Source organism: Rhinolophus hipposideros (genome assembly GCF_964194185.1).
Source record: "Rhinolophus hipposideros genome assembly, chromosome: 26".
Lineage (NCBI taxonomy): Eukaryota > Metazoa > Chordata > Mammalia > Chiroptera > Rhinolophidae > Rhinolophus > Rhinolophus hipposideros.
Window position 1 is genome coordinate 22,013,192 of NC_138072.1, and position 19,106 is coordinate 22,032,297.

Below are 19,106 nucleotides of genomic sequence, written 5' to 3' on the forward strand. Positions count from 1 at the left end.
GCACCAGTCGTTGGATGAAGGCCCTCACAGGAAGGGGTGAGGTGACCTTGGGCAAAGTGTCTGTCTCTTGTTGTTTCTCTCAAAGTTCAAAACGTATTTTGAACGTATCTGTCAGTTCAAAACGTATTTTCAGAGGTGTTGTTTGTGGGGTGAGAAAGAGAAGAGTCGAGGCTGATGCCAAGATTTTAGCCTGAGGGACTGGATCAATGGAGTTGCTATTTGCTGAGACGTCAAGAATTACTAGAGGGAAGAGCACAATTCTGGGTATGTTAGTAAGTCTGACATAGTAAGTGCCAGTGGATGGCCCATGGGAGAGCTGGATGAGGCAAAGGGAGTGAGCCATGGAAAGGTCTGGGGGAGCATCAGTGCAGGCAGACAGAACGGCCCTGGGACAGAAGCAAGCCTGGTGTGTGCCCAGCAGGAAGGCCGGGGTGGCTGGGGCGCGTGGCAGGGCATGAGCTCAGAGAGGAGGGCAGGAGGCCGGGTGACGGAGGGTCCGTTGGAGCCAGCGGCAGGGTTCCATTTCCTCCAAAGGTGATGGAGGCCACAAGAGGTTCCAGCGTGGATTGGTATAATCCAGATTAGGTTTCAAAGAGAGTCGTGGCTGCTGTGTGAGAATAGATGGAAGTGGAAGCAGGGAGACTTGCTGTAATCTTGGCTAGAAATGAGTGGTGACAGTGGAGGTGGTGAGAAATGGGTAATGAACTGTTTGAAGGGGATGAAGCAAGAATACAACTGTGATCTTCGACATGGGTGATCCATCTGGAAGTCCTATTGAATTACTGTTTTCCCGTCATGTTTAGAATGTGACATTTCAGAGTTCTTCCAATGGTTAAAATGTCCTGCACAATGTGCCCTCCCCCACTAAAAGTCAGCAAAATCAGCATTTTTCCATTCCCAGGACTATCCAAGCTCTGTCACTTTACCCAAACGCACGCGTGGTGCAACGTTCATCTGTCCTGAAATATTACCTCCTCCGAGGCCTCCAGCCACTAGCCCCCTCTTTTTCTATCACAGAACTCTGAATTTTCCTTGGTAGCAGTCACCACAATTTGTTATTAAATAAACATACAAATATATCATTTCTGTTCCCTCTAGTAGACTGTGAGTTCCGGGGGAAGTGCTTTTCCTGCCTCCTTTTCCCCTGGAGCCCACCCAGCCCTGGTGCCCAGTGGGTGCCATCCACACTTGCTCGGTGAACGGGGCGTGAGAACCCTGGACCACGGGGAAGCATGCGCGTAGTCAGATGCTTTCCAGCCTCTTCACGTGAGCCGTGCACTTGATTCCTTGTTTGAAATGTCAGAGGACTAATAGCATCATTTATTTTTAAAACCCAATATTCTATCTGGTGTCTGAAAAACTGCAGTCATTTTAAATTCTGAACTATACAATAGGCGCTTCTTCTGATTCCCCACCACGTCCCCAGTGTGGTGACACTGAAAAGAGCACTGCACAACTGTGACACACGCTTGCTCATGTTAATTCATTCTTTCTCCAAGGTTAACCTGAAGCGACCGTGTCCTTTCTGGGCAGAAGATGGCCATTGTTCAATAAAAGACTGTCATGTGGAGCCCTGTCCAGAGGTAACACATTTAAAACCAGAGGCCGTTCTAGCATCTACAACTGCCTGACTGACTTCACGCTTTATTGAGTCTTCATCTTGTTTCATAGGCAAAAAGTGTGCTACTGGACCTTAAATTTCAAATTTAAAGTGGGAATTAAAGTGCATAAAGTGGGGAGATTTCAGGCTCGGAATTAGGTTTTTACTTGGTCTTGTTAGTAAGGGAATACAACATTTTAGATCTTGGTTTGTGCCATCTAGCGTGATTTTTATTTTTCTTCATCAGTAATTAGTTATACTCTATGTTTTCATTTTACTTTTGGCTTTTCCTACCTAACCAATTGGTCTAATTTTTTGTCCTTAAAAATATGAAAGAAAGATCTCAACGAATGTCCTTCCTAATAGGGAAAAACGTTATCTTCATTTTCCTTTAAGAGTATAATGTTTTTTAACTTTTTAGTTTGAAATAATGTCAGACCTAGATAAAAGTTGGAAGAATACTACAAGCCATCCCATATGCTTTTTATCCAGATTTCCTACTCTTTCATGTTGATCACATTTGCTTTGTTCTCTATCTGTATATATTAATATTATCCTGAACTACTTAGGTATAAGTTACCAGCATGATTCCTTACCCCTAAATACTTCAGTGTGTATTTCCTTAGAAACAAGAGTATTCTCTTACCTAACCACAGCATAATTAATAATACAGGAAATTAATATTAATGTAGTCTATAGAACTTAATTATCTATTGCCAACTGACTAATGTGCATTATAGCGAGAAAAAAAAAGTTTCTGATCCTGAATTGTATGTAGCATTTGGATGCCATGTCTCTTTAATCTTTTTAATCTGGAATAGTCTCTTGGTAGTTTGTCTTTCAATGTCTTGACATTTTTCCCTCCCTCCTTTCCTCCCTCCCTTCCAGTATACCAGTTATTTTGTAGAATACCCCTAATTTGGGGTTTTTCTGATGTTTTCTAACTGTCAGATTCAGGCCACGCACTTTTGGCAGGTGTGTCATAGAAGTAATGTGTCCTTTTGTCCTTCTTAATGTGTCGTATTAGGAGGCACATGCTGTCATTGTCATCACTTGGTAAAGGTGGTGTTTGCTAGATTTCTTCACTGTAAAGTGGGAAAAATCTTTGAGATTATGAAAATATCCCAGTTTTCATTATACTTTTACCATCATAATTTTAGTATCCATTGATGATTCTTGCCTGAATTATTTATATAATGGTTGCCATATAGTGATTTTCTGATTCCATTTCCTCTACGTTTATTAGTTGGCAAGAGATTTTTTTTTTGTAAGCAAGAGATTTTTCTTGTCTTCCCTTTATTTATTTATGTAATTATATGTTTATGCCAGTATGAACTAGAATTATTTTTATTAAATTTTTTATTTTTTTTATAACAGCTTTATTGAGACCTAAAATTCACTCTTTCTAAAGTGTACAATTCAGTGGTGTTTAGTCTATTCACAGAATTGTGCAATCATCGCCACTATCTAATTTTAAAACATTTTCACTACCCCAGAAAGAAACCCCTGCCCATTAGTTGTCACTCCCCATTGCCCCCTCCCGCTGGAAACACTTATCTACTTTCTGTCTCCATTAATTGGCTTTGACAGTTATGGACGTGTCATGTAAATAAAATAGTATACTATGTGGTCTTGTTACTGCCTTCATTTGTATTGCCAAATAACATTCCATTGTGTGGTTATTCATCAATTGATGGACATGTGGTTGTTTCCACTTTTGGGCTGCTATGAATAATGCTGCTATGGACATTCAGATATAAGGCTTTGTGTGGACATATATTTTCAATGCTCTCGAGTGTATATCTTGCAGTGGAATTGCTGGATCATGTAGTAGCTTTGACTCTTTGAGGAACCACCAAACTGTTTCCAGTGTGGCTGCACATTTTACATTCCCACCAACATGTACAAGGGTTCTAATTTCTGTACATGCCGTCAACACTTGTCTTCGTTTATTTTAGTCATCCTCTGAATGTTATGTCATTTGGGTTTTAATTTGCATTTCCCTGATGGCCAATAACATCAAGCATCTTTTCAGGTGCTTAATACCATCTTTGGAAAAATGTCTATTCAAATCCTTTGCCCATTTTAAAATTGAGTTGCCTTTTTATTGCTGAGTTGTAAGAGTTATTTGGCTGCACAGTATGTACTTCTAAATTGTTTTTACGTTAAAATAATCATTTATTGTGGACAGTGGATTATCTATTTTTGTCAAGTTTCTAATAAGAATAAGTAAAGGTGTTTGTTTGCATATACATTTAAAAATTCCTGTCTGTTCCCTTCCCTTTCTCCCCAGAGACAGAAACGATCCCTTCATGTTGGTTCCTTTAAGTGATGTGAGGATATTTGTATTTTTCTCTCTTTGGGGGAAAATTCAGTAGCCATTTCCTATTGACCCCAAACGTGTCATGATACAGAGTTAAAGCTCACATTCTCTTAACTATAACTGTTGTTCTGCTTCACGGTGCTTGTGTTAGTGACCAGTCAGGTTTGTTTCATGCTCGATGTGGGTTGTTAACTTTATAGTTATAATTACTTTTAATAATTCTTTTTTGGTGATTTTTATGTTATTCATGACGGTCTTCTATGGTGCCTACCGCCATATTTCTAAAAGGTCTATGTTAAGATTATTTGCTTAAGTCAAGTTTTTGCATTTAGCATCAAACCTTTTAAAAAGCTGCTAAAGATTTTAACATGCCATTCTAGTTAGAGGACATACAGGAGTCAGAGGGTGCTTTGGATTACTATTTATTCCTTATTTTAAATTCAAGGTCATATCATTGTGACTGCTCGATTTGACTTCAGTTTTATAGTTTTCTCTCTTCTGCCCTCTGTTAGAGATACTAGGAAACATGGAAATGATAAAATACTGGCAGCAAGTAACATTTGTGTCTATGTGGTCTTTTTATTGATTAGGAAAAAATTTATTGTTATTTACGTTCTTTAGCCAGACAGAAAAATGTTTATTCTGAATATTTGGTTAAACTGTATCTATGAAACATGAAAATTTTTTAGTTGTTAATTTGCCATTAATTTGATAGCTCATTGACATAAACATTGGAAATCAGTCTCCTGGGTTGATCAGAGCATCAGCCTGTGATTGTCTGATTTCAGATGTGATTTTTTTATTGTGTTTGATAAACCAGGTGTGATAATTCATTGGTTTGTTTATTAAAGCCTAAAAGCAATTATTAGCTTTGTAGAAAAGAAAATCAGACATACATGCAGTTCTTCTATTGGTAAATCCCAGGTTAATCATACTCTAGCCTTCTATGAATCCAAAATTGATGTTTAAACTTTAAACATCATTTTAGAGCAGAAATTAAAATTAAGCATAATATATTTCAAATAAATTTGAAAATTTTAAGAACTTCTTTTTCTGTGGTAAGAAAATTTATGGAAAAAGTGACTGTCATTTTTTTTAAACCTAAAAATTATATAAACTGTTAAATACTGCATTGAGAGTTTAAATTAGAGCTCATTTTGATGCTTTAATTTTGTGTGTCATTCAATTTTCTGTCCTATGATTACAAATCTGCACATTGGTATAACTCTTCCTTTTACCTCACAGAGGCAGTATAAAAACAGAATTTGAATGTATATTTTCTCTTCATAGAGTAAAATAAATAGCCTTTGTATCAGAGCAATAGCATTACTAATTTGTGAAGAAATCTGAAAAAAAAAAATCAAGATTGCTTGTAAAATTGCTGTTGTTATTCTTTTAAGAGTAAAATCCCAGTTGGAATTAAAGCTGGAAGTTCTAATAAGGTGAGTCACTCTTCTTCCTTGAATATTTCTGCTTTACATGGTGAAACTTACCATTTACTGCTTGACAGGAGTTGTAGAAGAGAACCATAACATTGTTACCGTGTTTCCCCCAAAATAAGACCTAGCTAGAACATCAGCTCTAATGCGACTTTTGAAGCAAAAATTAATATAAGACCCGGTCTTATATAATATAATATAATTATAACATAATTATAATATAATTATAATATAATATAATTAATATATAATATTCATATTAATTTTTAGTCCAAAAAGAGACGTACTAGAGCTGATTGTCTGGTTAGGTCTTATTTTCGGGGAAACATGCTGGTTGGGAATGGATATGTTTTGCCTTAAAATCCCAAATTTCTAATTCTTGTAGCAAGCAGAGAGATTGTATATTCTTACAATTAAAATTATATAGCTTCTTATGAAATATTTCAGTTTTGTTTTGCAACCTCTAGAAGAACTCTGAAGTGTCACTACCGTGTCAGATGGCCTCCTCAACAGGTGTTTAATCGTACACGTATTTTTGGTCTTCTGTTTCCACTAGTCAACCTGTCATATTCAGGATTATATTGTGTAAACAGTTGTCAAGTTATTTTGAGCATAGTAGTTACAAATGGAATTAAAATATTCCTTTACTAAAGCTTCCCCTTTCCCTCTTCTGAGCATGCCATAAATGACTTTGTTATTCGTATGTTTTTAGGTAACGGTACACTCGTAGTTTTTCACTGTTGTACGTACATCATGATACCCTCTCTCTCTCTCTGCTTCCTTCTGCATCCTCGCTGCATTTTCTTCTGGCATGCTTTCCCCCATGTGGCCTTTTGTTTGTGTTCATTCTCATTTATTTATTTTTGTTTCAGAACTAAAGCAAATAAATAAATTGTATAAAGACAGTTGGAATCCGTTCTGGACTCCTTCCCAATCCCGTTCTGTTTCCTCCCTCCCCAGGGCTAGACAGTTTTCTGAAGTTGATGTGTATCCTTCTGTGATCCTTTTTATGTTTATACTTTATTTTGCTGTATCCACAAGTATATATTTAGATCTTTTATATAAAACTTAAAAATTTTTTAAATAATATTATATTTTTGTATTTCTTTAGGTTGAAAACCTTTTTTTGAGGTTGTAATTTTATTGAGTATTATGCTTTTGAAATTTTGTCTCTATTGATGTATGTAGATTTTTAAAAATTTAACATCTGCATAATATTCAGTTGTATGACTGTATCATGGATTAGCCATTCCCCTGTTGATAGACATTTCCATTGTTTTCAGCCTTTTGCTGTTAAAAACAGTGATGCACTAGCGTCTTGTCTTTTGTCTCATCACGCACACTAAGAGTTCCTTTGGGTCTATAATTAGAAATAAGATTGTTGGGCCATACGGTGTGACTATCTCAGCATCACAAGATAGTACCTGACAACTTTCTAAAGTGGTGGTGCCTCGATTTTGTTTTTGTTTTTAAATACTGCTCTCGATATGGTTTCAATGTGGGACTGCTGGCTCAAGGGCTTATGCATTTTCACAGCTCTAAATAAATGTCAAATTATGTTCCCAAGAGGGTTTTCTCAGTTTACATCATCACCAAAATGATGATTGTTATGTTTTTAATGTCCTTGCTTATTGATTAGGTAGAAATTTGTGACTAATTTTCATTTGCATTTCGTACATAGTTAAGGATTTCAGTAATAGGATTATCTATGTTTAGTGTATATCAGCATTGACAGATTTACTGTTCTGCCGGTTGAGCCTGAAATAAAGAGAAAGGAATGAATTTTGCTGAACGTGTTTATTATGAACTTCCTTTTAGTACTTGAAAGAGGCAAACAATACCAAAGAATTAGAAGACTGTGAGCAAGCTAATAAACTGGGAGCAATTAATAGCACATTAAGGTAAGTTTTGTTTTAGTAGTAGTAAAAAATATTCTCTTGTTTATACCAGAAATCTCCTTTTTTTTCTTGTGAGTTTAAAACACTAATGTTTCAACTACTTTTTAAGAGGAACAAGTTATTCTTTATCCTAAATTTTGTGATAGGTTTGCTTGCTCTTGGCTGATTTGTTCTTAAATTTCTAAATCATCAACATTGCCTCTATTCAAAAGTAAAAATTTAGAAGATTGCTCAGCTAGCAGGGCTTCTGGGTCTATTATTATGGTAAAAGGAATTTGAACCTAAGTCTTTCTTTTTTCTTTTTAGTTTCAGGTGTACAAAACAATGTAATAGTTAGACATTTATACCCCTCACAAAGTGATAACCCCTCCAGTGTACTACCCCTCTGACATCATATAGAGCTGTTACTGTACCATTGACTATATTCCCTATGCTGTACTCCATGTCCCGTGACCAAATATGTGTGTGTGTGTGTGTGTGTGTGTATTTGTTTATTTTTATTTTTTTTAAATTATAGTTGACATTCAATATTGTTCAACTTCAGCTTCCAGAATATAGCACAGTGGTCAGGCCTCTACACAGACCATCGAGTGGTCTCCCTGATAAGTCCAATACCCCTCTGGCACCCCACATAATCTTCACCCAGCATTATCACCCAGATCTCCACTCTCAGGAACGTCAGGAGGCGCAGAAAAATTAAAGAATCATTGGATACTGTTTTGGTCACAGTACAAACTGCCCCACTAGGGTCCCTTGTGTTTCTGCTTCTTTTTAATGGTTTTCAAAGTGACATTCTTCCCTTTTTTCCAATCTGTCTGGCACCCTGTACAACCCGTAATTTCTGGTCCATCAACAGAAAAGGGATCAGAATCATCTGGTTCTGACCTCATCCTACATGTCATTGTCAGCACCTCATTTGTGAAATATTCATGGGGTTCAAAGTGAACTTCTAAGACAAAACTCACGGCCAGCCAGCATCTGAGAACTTCACTTTAGTGCCTTTCACTGCTTCTAAATCGGTTCGTCATGTTCTGGACCACATCACCCAGTAAGTCAGCATTCCTAAAAGCAGTCAACCAAAGTTCAGGAATTCCCTTGGGGTCTTCTTTTTCTTCATCCTTTTTCTCATCTTCAAACTTGCCCTTTTCTGTTAGTTCCTCCGAAATTTTGTCTTTCTCATCTAGTTTCCATTGACATTCTTCTTCTGTAGGTTCGTAAATTGCCTTAATGATCTCAAATCACTTATCTAATAAAGGCTGATAGACAATAGCGTACTTTCTTTCAAGGTCATTAACTTCATCATAGTAGTTGGCTTCTATCTGTGCACATTTACTTTGAAGGGTTTTGAGAGCAGTCACTCACCTTTTAACCACCCTAGGCAAGCTTTCAATGTATCCCGTCCTGTTTCTACTAGACCATCAAGTCTTTCTTGGAGGGCTGCAAGAACTGAGGATTTTGCATCATCTGAACAGTCAGCCGACGCGCTTTGATTTTTGTTTCTTCACCAGTTTCTTCTACTTCATCATCATCCAAAACTTAATTCAGACTGTTCTTGGTTGTCAGTGACTGCCATGTTGTAAGAACTCCAAATATCAGTGGCTGGCATGGGTAGCCAGGCGGCCGGAGCTGGTTAGGTGGTGACTCAGGAAAGCCACAGGAGGAGTAGGAGGTGGTGCCACGAGCAGACAGCGCTGAAAAAGCTATATGTATATAGTTTTATGCCTGTGATTTTATTTTTCCTTTATGTAAATAGTATAATACTGTATGTAACATTCTGCAACTTTCTTTTTACCCTGCATATTTTGCTTTCTAGATCTATCCATGTTAAAACAGGTTTGTCTCATTCTTTTAACTGATGAATAGTTTTCACCATATAAATATATCATATTTTATCTATTCCCCTACTGATGGACACTTAGGTTCTTTCAAATTTTTTTACTTCTACAAATTGTGCTACCTTGAGCATCCTTGATAAAGTTGTTTTGATAGGGTTTTTTTTTGTTTTTGTTTTGTTTTTTGGTGTACACTAGAAGTAAAATTGCTGAATCTTAGGACTGCCCTCTTGCAACTGTTCTTGATATTGCCCTAGTGGCTTTTCAGAGGTGCTTTCCAGAGTACTTGTGTGGATATGTACTGCCTCCAGCACTGACAACTTACTTTGCCAAAAATTGATAATGTTTGATTGCAAAATAGTATCTCATTTTTGTTTAATTTATATTTTATTGATTACTAGTCAGTATGAGCATTTAAAAAATCTGTTTATTGGACATTTGAGTTTCTTATTCATTCAATAAATGAATGCCTACAATATGCCAAGCACTGTTGTAGGATGCTAGGAATATAGCAGTATGCATGACAAACAAATTCCTGCCCTCTGCAGCTTCATCCGGCGATAAACAACTAAAGTATATGGGAACTAAGTGAAATGGTGATGAGTGCCAGTGAGAAAAATAAAGCAGGGAAGAATGATAGAGAGGGATAGAGCGACAGTAGTTGCACTGTCCTAAATTGGGTGGCCAGAGAAGACCAAAGTGATAACAGGACACATGAGCATAATGCTCATGAAGGCATGAGTCACAATATGGCTGCCTGGGGGATGAGTGTTTCAGGGATGTACAGCTGGTAGTGCAAAGTCCTGAGGCAGGAGCATAACTAGACCATCTAAGGAACCACAAGAAGGCCACTGTGGCTGGAGTACAGTGATTAAGGACAAAGTAGAAGATGACAAAGTCAGGAGATGCTAGGGGTGGGGCTCTTATAGAACCGTGAAGACAGCCATTATGATTATGGATAGTGCTTTAAGCTGAGTGCAATGAAAAGTCATTAGTGGATTCTGAGTGAGAGTGTGACGGAGCCAAGAGTCTGTTGTGGAAGCCTGGTTATGGGATTGTTGTAGGAATTTAGATAAGACCTAATGGTGGTTTCGTTGAGACCAGGGTGGTAGCAGTGGAAATGATGAGACGTGCTCAGGCTCTGGGTAAGTCTTCAAGGTAGAGTTGATGGATGTGGGGTATAAAAAGGACAGGAGCTAGGAATGACTACAAGATTTGGAACTAGAAAAATGGGTTTGCTGTCCACTGAACTGGGGACACCCCGGGAGGAGCAAAATTATAGTTCAACCTTGGACTTAAGTGTGCGCTGCCCACAAGACACCCAGTTGGAGATGTGGGTCAGGCAGGTGGGTACACAAGTTTCAACTTCAGGGGAGAGTCTGGGCTGGAGACAAAATGTGGAAGTCAGTCAGTGACTGTATGGTGTTTAGAAACCATAAACCTGAATGTGATTACCAAGGAGAGACTATGAATAGAGAAATGATCCAGGGATTGGGACTTAAGGCATTATATGATTTAGCGGGTAAGTTGCCTGCTTATGTTCTTTGCTATTGTTTCTCCATTGGCGGGTTGCATTTTTTTTTAACTGTTTATTTTATTATTTTATTTTTTTATTACTAGTTTCAGGAATATAAAACAACATAATGATTAGACATTTACTACCCCCGGACATCATATATAGCTGTTACTATACCACTGACTATATTCCCTATGTTATGCTTTACATCCCGTGACCATGTATATATTTAATTATAGTTGACATTCAATGTTATTTCAATATTATTCTACATCAGCTCCAGGTGTATACAGCACAGTGGTCAGGCATCTACACAATCTATGAAGTGATCCCCTTGATAAGTCCAGTACCCACCTGGCCCCCTACATAATCTTTACAATATTATTGATTTTATTCCCCATTCTGTATTTCACATCCCGGTGACTGTTTTGTGTCTAGCAATTTGTACTTTCTAATCCCTTCACCTTCTCCCCCACAACCCCACTCCCACCTAGCAACCATCAGTTTTTTCTCTCTCTCTGAGTCCATTTCTGTTTTGTTTGCTCATTTATTCTGTTCTTTAGATTCCACATATAAACGAGATCATATGGTATTTGTCTTTCTCAATCTGACTTATTTCAGTGAGCCTAATATTCTCTAGGTCCATCCATGTTGTTGCAAATAGTAAAACTTCATTCTTTTTTATGGCAGAGTAATACTCCATTGTATAAATGTACCACAATTTCTTTATCCAATCATCTATTGATGGGCATTTTCGTTGTTTCCATATCTTGGCTATTGTGAATAGCACTGCAATAAACATAGGCATGCATGGGGGTGGGGGTTGCATTTTTAAATTACTATTCATTTGTAGGCATTCTTTATATAATCTGATAATTCTTTGTTGGCTATATAGGTTGTTAGGGCTTGTCTTTTAATTTTGCTGATAGTTGTTTTTGTTCAACAGAAGTTATTTTTTTAAAAACTTTTAAATTTAAGTATAACATATATAATGTATACAGATCTTAAGTGTAAAGGTCCATTTAATTTTACAAACAGAACCCAACTCTGTAGCCACCATCCAAAACAATAAACTTGGTAACCCCCAGAAGATTGCCACGTGGACTTTTCTAGTCATTACTGTCATGTTAACCATGATTTTGAGTTTTATTAACAGAGATTAGTTTTGCCTGCGTACATAAATGGAATAATGAAGAATATATTATTTTGTATCTGGCTTCTTTTATTCAATGTTATGTCTGTGAAATTCATTCATGTTCTTGAGCTTAGAAGCATTTACTTCTTTTTCATCGGTGTATAGTATTCCATAGTAAGATTGTACCATAATGTTTTCATCCTACTGTTTTCCACTTTGGGGCCATTTCAAAAAATACTTTGGTAGACACTTGTGCATTTGGTATGCATTTGTGTGGAGAATATACCTAGGAGTGGAATTAAGTACTGCCAAATAGTTTTCCAAAATGACTACCAAATTACATTGCCACTAGTAGGGTACAAGAGTTCCTCATTCCACAACTTCTCCACCAGTGAGCACTGTAATTTTTAAACAGCTCTATTGAAGTATAATTGACATAGAACCTATTCAAAATATATAATTTGACGTTTTGACATGTGTACAGTCACAAAAATCAGCACAGTCAAGATGGTTCTCATATCTATCACCCCCAAAAGTTTTCTCATGCCCCTTTTAATCTCTCTATCCCATCCCTTCCTGCCCCTGTATTTCCCACTTCGAAGACTACCACCTTAACTCACAGCACCATCTCGACAGGAAGCCTAAAGTTAAACCCAAGACATTGTATAAGTAGCTTAGCATCCATCTTCAAATGGACTTTTGGAAAAGCTGGACTTGATAATCTCTAAGGTTCTTTCGGACTCATTTATAAACGAAACTGGGCCAACTCTGTTAGCATTAGATAAGCATTCCATATCTTTTCTACACCATGGCTTTAGGCAGGAGTTAGATGGAGCAGTCAGCAAAATCTCATCAAATAAGGATGCTCAAAGAAAAACGTTCCTCTAAATTAGTCATGTTGCTGACAAGAAAATAGGAATTTATATCAGAATTGCTTTGTTCTTTACTGTTTTCAACAGAAGATTTGTGTGATTAAACATAACTATAGTTATCATTTTAGCTGTAATTAGAAGTTAGGCACTCTTATTTTCTGGCATCATATATTTCGACTGAGTCAAATATGATACAAAATTTATTCTTATTGAATTATGTACTCCCATAGGAGAAAAAAGTCCCAAAGTAAATTGAATTAGAAAAATTTGTTGATAAAGTGGATGTGGTACAGCCCACCTTATATCATTCAGCAGTTTCTCAAATACAAAATAAATTCTTGGCTGTGCCAGCACCGCATTTAGGAATTATCTGACTTATACTTGGTGCACAATTTTTTCACTTTGTTTTTTTCTATTTGAGTAGCAAATAAAGAAGGGTAGTAATACTTATAGGTGCTGCCATCACGTACTGGAGACAGAGAATATAGGTTAAAGTGAATGCAGGTCAAAGTTTCTTTGAATGAGTGTCGTTCCTTTATCAGTTTTCCAAGTCAGATTTCTCATTCACAGATTTTTTTTTTAAATGTGAGGTACTAATAGTATGTAAAATGTATGATGTACCATAATAAAAGTGGCATTTGTGTAGCCAGTGAATACCACGTTGGATGGGAGATCCTAGAAATGCAATTCTTGGTATTATGGGTTCTATAAGTGCAAAAGCAATTTAAGTTAAAAGAATTATGAAAGTAAATTTAATTCCTACTTTAGGAAAAAATAATAAATATTCCCTATAATTTCTTAGTCAATTGAGAAGGCCAGCTTGAATTTTGTGTTTAACTACATCTTATATATATTTGTAAATTAATATTCTAGTCCAAGTAATTAATATTGACTGGGACTAATAATAGTGTTAATATAGTTGAGAAATATAAATCACTCATGGAAATTAATATCTATGTTTTTCATGTACTTTGTTTTCATCATTCCTTCATGTAACCTCCAACTGAATTTCTGACACCATCTAATTAAAAAAGAAGTGACCTCATATTATCTAGTTTTAGTTATACTAGAATGCAGTGTTAAAATGTTCATCTCCAAATTTAATCGTTTTCTTTTTTATTCCTCCTTCCTATAGTAATCAAAGCAAAGAAGCTTTCATTGACTGGGCAAGATACGATGATTCACAGGATCACTTTTGTGAACTTGATGGTAATAAAATGAACTATTTTATCGAAATTATTTTAACTTGAACTCTTTTATAAGACATTGAAATCAATTAAAATATCAGCAGAGTTATGGCTTTCATGCACTGGATGTCTCTATGTGGATCTTATTATTCAGAATGGCATTTATTGACAGCCTGTGTTCCAAGCCCTGTGCTAAGTGCCTTAAGTACATTACTTCTGATCTTTGCAGCTACCTTATTAAGTGTGTAGTATTTTATATCTGAAGAAACTGAGTCTCAGGAAGACTAAGTAACTTGCCCAAGACCACACAAGAGCAGGAGGCTGAGACAGGATTCATCCCAGATCTGGCTAAATCTAAAACCTGTATTCTTTCCATTATGACACCCCATCTCCTGTGGACCTCCAGTTCAAGCCACTAATTTACAGTTCTGTGAATATACTGTAACAGTGTTCACACTGGAATTTGTTGGAGGTCTCAACAACTATCATAAAGACACCTTCCAATACTTTGGAAGTCTAACTGGACTTCTCCACAGCCTTCTTTCCAAGAAGCCCCTGGAATGGTACAAAGACAGGGTACTGTTCAACGATAACTACCACTTCTCTTAAAAGAAGGTAATTGAAGTGTCTCAGAATTTTTATCTATAGGAGAATATTCCCAAGAATTGTGTGAGTAGGCTTAAATCACTCGTTTGGCCTCTAGTTTTACCTTGTACCTTGGGATTGATATATTTTTGGTGGTGGAAAAGAATTTGGGGTTCAAGCATGCATAATTGGAAACAGACAGCAGACATTCTTCTGAACTTTTAAAATGTTTGGAGTGGTCATACTGCTTTCAAAGGGTTTTTAAAAGACTCATGTAGAATTGTGCTGTTAATCCAGGAACAATTTGCAATGAGCTACAATAGTCTGCTGAATTGAGAAGATGCTGGGAGATGAAATGTTATTATCACGGTCTATATGGTTCAGCAGGGCAATTTTTACGAAATCTAAGCAACGCTTCTTTGGGTCTCTGGATATGATAAATGGGCAATGAATAAAATACCCCATTATTATACTTAGAATTGGCAGATTTTATCAAAGCAAGCCATTGCACCCAGGTTAAGCCCACACGTCACTGCTTACTCTTTCATGTGCCTTTTGGTTGTCATTCTAATTATATTTGAGTGTTTAACACTCATAGTCACTTCTTTCCAATTTCTCATTTTTTACCTATTCCTTGGTTAAAATAAAAAATTTTCAGTAGTGCTTATTTAACAAGCTTTCAGATTAAAAAATAATTTCTGTGAATGCATACACTTCTCGTATAGCATATAATGTGAATATGTATTTCTCTATAGGTATTTAATGGAAAATACTACTCAGGGATCACTTGCTCTGTTTAAGTTGATGTGCTAAATTACTTGTCATTAATATGCTTAACTCATTTTTTAACATTAATTCTTAAACTGTAAAAGTGGAAGAGATATCCTATAAGAATTTAAATGAAATCCTTTAAGATTCTTAGGATTACATAATTAAAATAATTGGTAGTTTGTATATTTTATGTAGTTCTTACACATAAAACCATGATCCTAGCTGGATTCCCACTACCCTTCTGGGTAGTACTGTTCCTGTGTGTCCCAGTGACTTAGACCCACAATTACCAAACATACTATCAGAGTCGCTCAGAGTAGTGTTTAGTTATTTCAGTTATCGAAAATCATTGGATTAAAACAAATCTAAAGGCTTCACCCCAATTGATTGGACTATATCCATACAGCCCTGCTCCCTGCTGTTTTGTTGTTGGTTCTGTTGTTATTTGAAAGGAAGATGATCCCTAGAGATCAAATAGTAGGGTTTTAAATAATTGAACAGTTTAAGGTAAGCTGCTCTCCCCACCCCTCTCAATTTTTTGTTGCTGTTGTCTTTGCGCATGGCTTCCTTTGTTTCAGGTTTCTGCTCAAATGTAACCTCACCAAAGGCTGCTGTCACTCTGTAGATAAAATAGTAACCACTGTCGCTCTCTATCTCTCCCAGAGAGTACCTGGCACGTTATTTAGTTCAGCTTTGTTGTCTGTCCTCCCCATAGATCGTGAGCCACTTGAGGACAAGCGCCTTGTCCCTTTGGTTTACTGCTATACCCTCAGTGCCTGGTACAGAAGTGGTACATGTGCAGTAACTGTCTGTCGAATGAAGTCGACAGGGGTACGGATGGGCACCAGCGCTGGTGTCTCTAGAGGGGGCTTTCTCCCACACACATTCCTCACTCTGGATGTGATGAAACTCTTCTCAGTATAGGTCAGGGGTTGACAAAACTTCTCTTCTGTAAATGGACAGATTGTAAATATTCTTTGTGGACCATATGGTCTCTGTTGCAGCTACTCAGCTCTGATGTAATAGTGTGAGAGCAGCCTGTAACCAAATGACATGGTTTATGTTCCCATGAAACTTTCTTTATACACAGCAGACCAGAGTTGGCCTGTGGGCCACTGTAGTTCACTAACCCGTTCTATAGATTAACAAAACCCACCTTTTTCATGATTTGAAAAGGGATTAAAAAATGATCAAACGACTCTTGATTGAATTAAATAAATAATACATTGAGAACATTGAAAATGTAAATTTTACTTAAGAAAGTAAAGTTACTGGAATTGACTGTAATTGATTTTACTCTTGTGATTGTCTGCTCACTTAAAATGCATTTTAAATCATTATACTTTAATATCTGAATCTAGTTGTTATTCTTTATTGGTTGTTTAATTGCTTTTGTTGGGCAAAGAGATACTAGTCAAATCTGCAAAATTACATGGAGCACGTTCATAGATGACTCTACCTATTTGTAGGCTTACATGCACACACACATTCTTATACATGTATACATATGTATGTCAGTACATATACATTTATGTGTGTTTAATATTCGTAAAGCCTATATACGTAATTGAATCAATTGTGCAAATGAATGTAACCAAGACCAGTGCAAAGAAATTAAAAATATGTAACAGAAACTAGTGAATTATAGAACTTTTTGTTGGAATTCTACTATAAAAGTAGTATTTTTATTAACTTCATGATTTGAATCTTTATTTTTAAATTAAGATTTTAAAAATTGAATTATTTTAAGTCTTGAATCAACTTATGACCTTGGACAGTTTCCATTTATCCATCTATAAATGAACTGTTTTCTGTGCCTTAACTTGTAGAGTGGAATATCTGTATAATGTTAGGGATAGAAACAGCCAGTATTCTCCAAAATCATGTTTCCGTTGTGTATAAGTTGGATACAGCTCATTTAGTAATAAGAAGTTGTAATTATCTTTGTACTCTTCCTGAATCACGAAAGTACCAAGTAGTTCTTGGAAGGCATGGATCAGGGTGCCATTTTCCCCTTATGATTATGGGTAACCCCAATATGTGGTCATTGAATGTCCCGTGAATATCGTTGACTGACAGGAAAATATACTGCCAGGTATGGTCATATTTTAATGACCATGTTTGGCCACTATTTTAAGTCAGGTGCCTGTATACTATTGATTTAATCTCATGGCACCAAAAGGTAGGAAGCATGTAAATAAAGGAGTGCATCTGTGCCAACATATATGGCACATCAGCTTATATGTATTATGTTCAGGCATTTGTGAGCATAGCCATGGTGTGAAAGCATGTGTTTCCCTTTCTGCCTACAATGTGGGCCTCAGTGATGCAGACCGTTTTTCTTTATCTTTTGTATCCTGCAGAGATCTCTATTAAAATGTCCAAATAGTGGAGATCTAGTAAATACTCATTTAAGTTTCAACATGGAAAATGGTTATTTAATTTTAAATGTCTTAACAAGTTCTTGAAATTATGCCTACTGTATTGGTTTGGGGGGAGCACTTTAATATGTTAACATTAGTAAAAATAAATTAGTAACTTTTTAAAACTAGTCCATTGTATGTGTATGCGTGATCAAATTTGAATCAGAAAGTTATTGAGCCGTGTACTTCATAAGTCAAAAGTAGAGACTATCTCTATTTTTAATACAATATACGCTAACAAAATATGTGTTTCCAAGCATGTGCTTAGGTAGATACATATGTAGGGGAGAAAAATAGAATGTTAAGACAGGTGATGATTCTGTTAGGTCTTTTCAATCCTGGTGAAAAAACTGAAAAAAACAGTGAATGCCTCTAATAAGAGAAGGGCCACGACATGACCTCAGAGTACTGAGTGTCCAGAGGAAAGGGAGTTAGTTGTTTTTCCTCTGTCAAGTCCAAGTTACTACAAATCCAGGGTCAAGTACACTCACAAGTGTGCTCACCACTCTACCGTTGAAGTTAGAGATTACTTGAAAAGTGTAGCATTTCTGCAGCCTGTTGATAGTCCTGTCTGCTCTGTGATGCTTAACTTGAGATGGATAGTGACTGACGTAGGGATGGTTTTACGAATTTTCTTGTTCAGATGAGAGGTCTCCCGCTGCTCAGTATGTAGACCTGTTGCTGAACCCCGAGCGTTACACTGGCTACAAAGGGCCGTCTGCGTGGAGAGTATGGAACAGCATCTACGAAGAAAACTGTTTCAAGTAACTGGGAGGGGCCCTGGGGGCTGGAGGGAGGAGGAAGGAGAGTGTTTCTGTTAGAAAAAAATTACATAACAAACAAACTCAAACCGTTTTATGTTTTTGTGCTTTTCTTTTTTCAGGCCTCGATCTGTTTATCGTCCTTTAAATCCTCTGGCACCCAGCCGAGGTGGGTTTTTCATACATTTTCATGCTTTTAGAAATTGTTTACAAAATGTCTTTGTAACTAAACTTAATTTGAGAAGTTATTTTATATTTTGCTTTATTTGAATGGTATAAGATAATTAAGTCTCAAAACTGCCACGTTTTTATTGCGTGCCTGTTACATAAGCTAGGAACCTTATGTAAAATTGATTAGAATACATGAGTAGTCCATATATATAGAAGTTTTCTGGGGAACTCTTAAATCTGGATGCCCAGGCCCTATCCCACACCAGGTAAGTCAGAATCCCTGGTACTGCACCCAAGCCTTGGTATTTTTTCAACTCTCCAGATTCCAGCATGCAGCCAAGTTTGAGAACCAGTGGCTTGTGGCGTGCTTCTAAACTTGGTGTGCGTACAAATCACCGAGGAGCCTTGTTAAAATACAGGTTCTGATTCTGCAGGTAAGGCCCAAGATGCTCTCCGGCTCCCACGTGACAGCCAGGGTGCCACCCCATGTTCCGTCCTCACTTTAACTCATAAGGATGCAGAGCAGCTCCGGATCGTTGGGCCGCCTGCCGCACCACTCTGAGCTGCACTGTCCAGGCACGTGGCACCTTGCC

At 36.9% G+C, this 19,106-nt stretch overlaps 1 protein-coding gene and 1 pseudogene across 3 annotated transcripts in view; one reads left to right on the forward strand and one right to left on the reverse strand.

Annotated features, from left to right (window-relative positions):
• ERO1B (endoplasmic reticulum oxidoreductase 1 beta) overlaps positions 1–19,106 on the forward strand; it is a 49,950-nt gene that overhangs the window by 12,080 nt on the left and 18,764 nt on the right. Inside the window, exons 3-8 of one of the 2 annotated variants that reach the window (XR_013992658.1) lie at positions 1,500–1,583; positions 5,324–5,365; positions 7,181–7,263; positions 13,751–13,824; positions 18,225–18,345; positions 18,465–18,515. Coding sequence is in view for 1 of the 2 variants with exons in the window: in XM_081039142.1 (XP_080895268.1) it covers positions 1,500–1,583; positions 5,324–5,365; positions 7,181–7,263; positions 13,751–13,824; positions 18,225–18,345; positions 18,465–18,511 (451 nt within the window). In the remaining variant the exon portion in view is untranslated. The remainder of the gene's footprint in view (positions 1–1,499; positions 1,584–5,323; positions 5,366–7,180; positions 7,264–13,750; positions 13,825–18,224; positions 18,346–18,464; positions 18,516–19,106) is intronic. The other variant, XM_081039142.1, reaches the window with a different exon arrangement.
• LOC308493227 (nucleosome assembly protein 1-like 1) lies at positions 7,899–8,833 on the reverse strand (annotated as a pseudogene). Its single transcript has one exon. The product of its transcript is annotated as a nucleosome assembly protein 1-like 1 (transcript).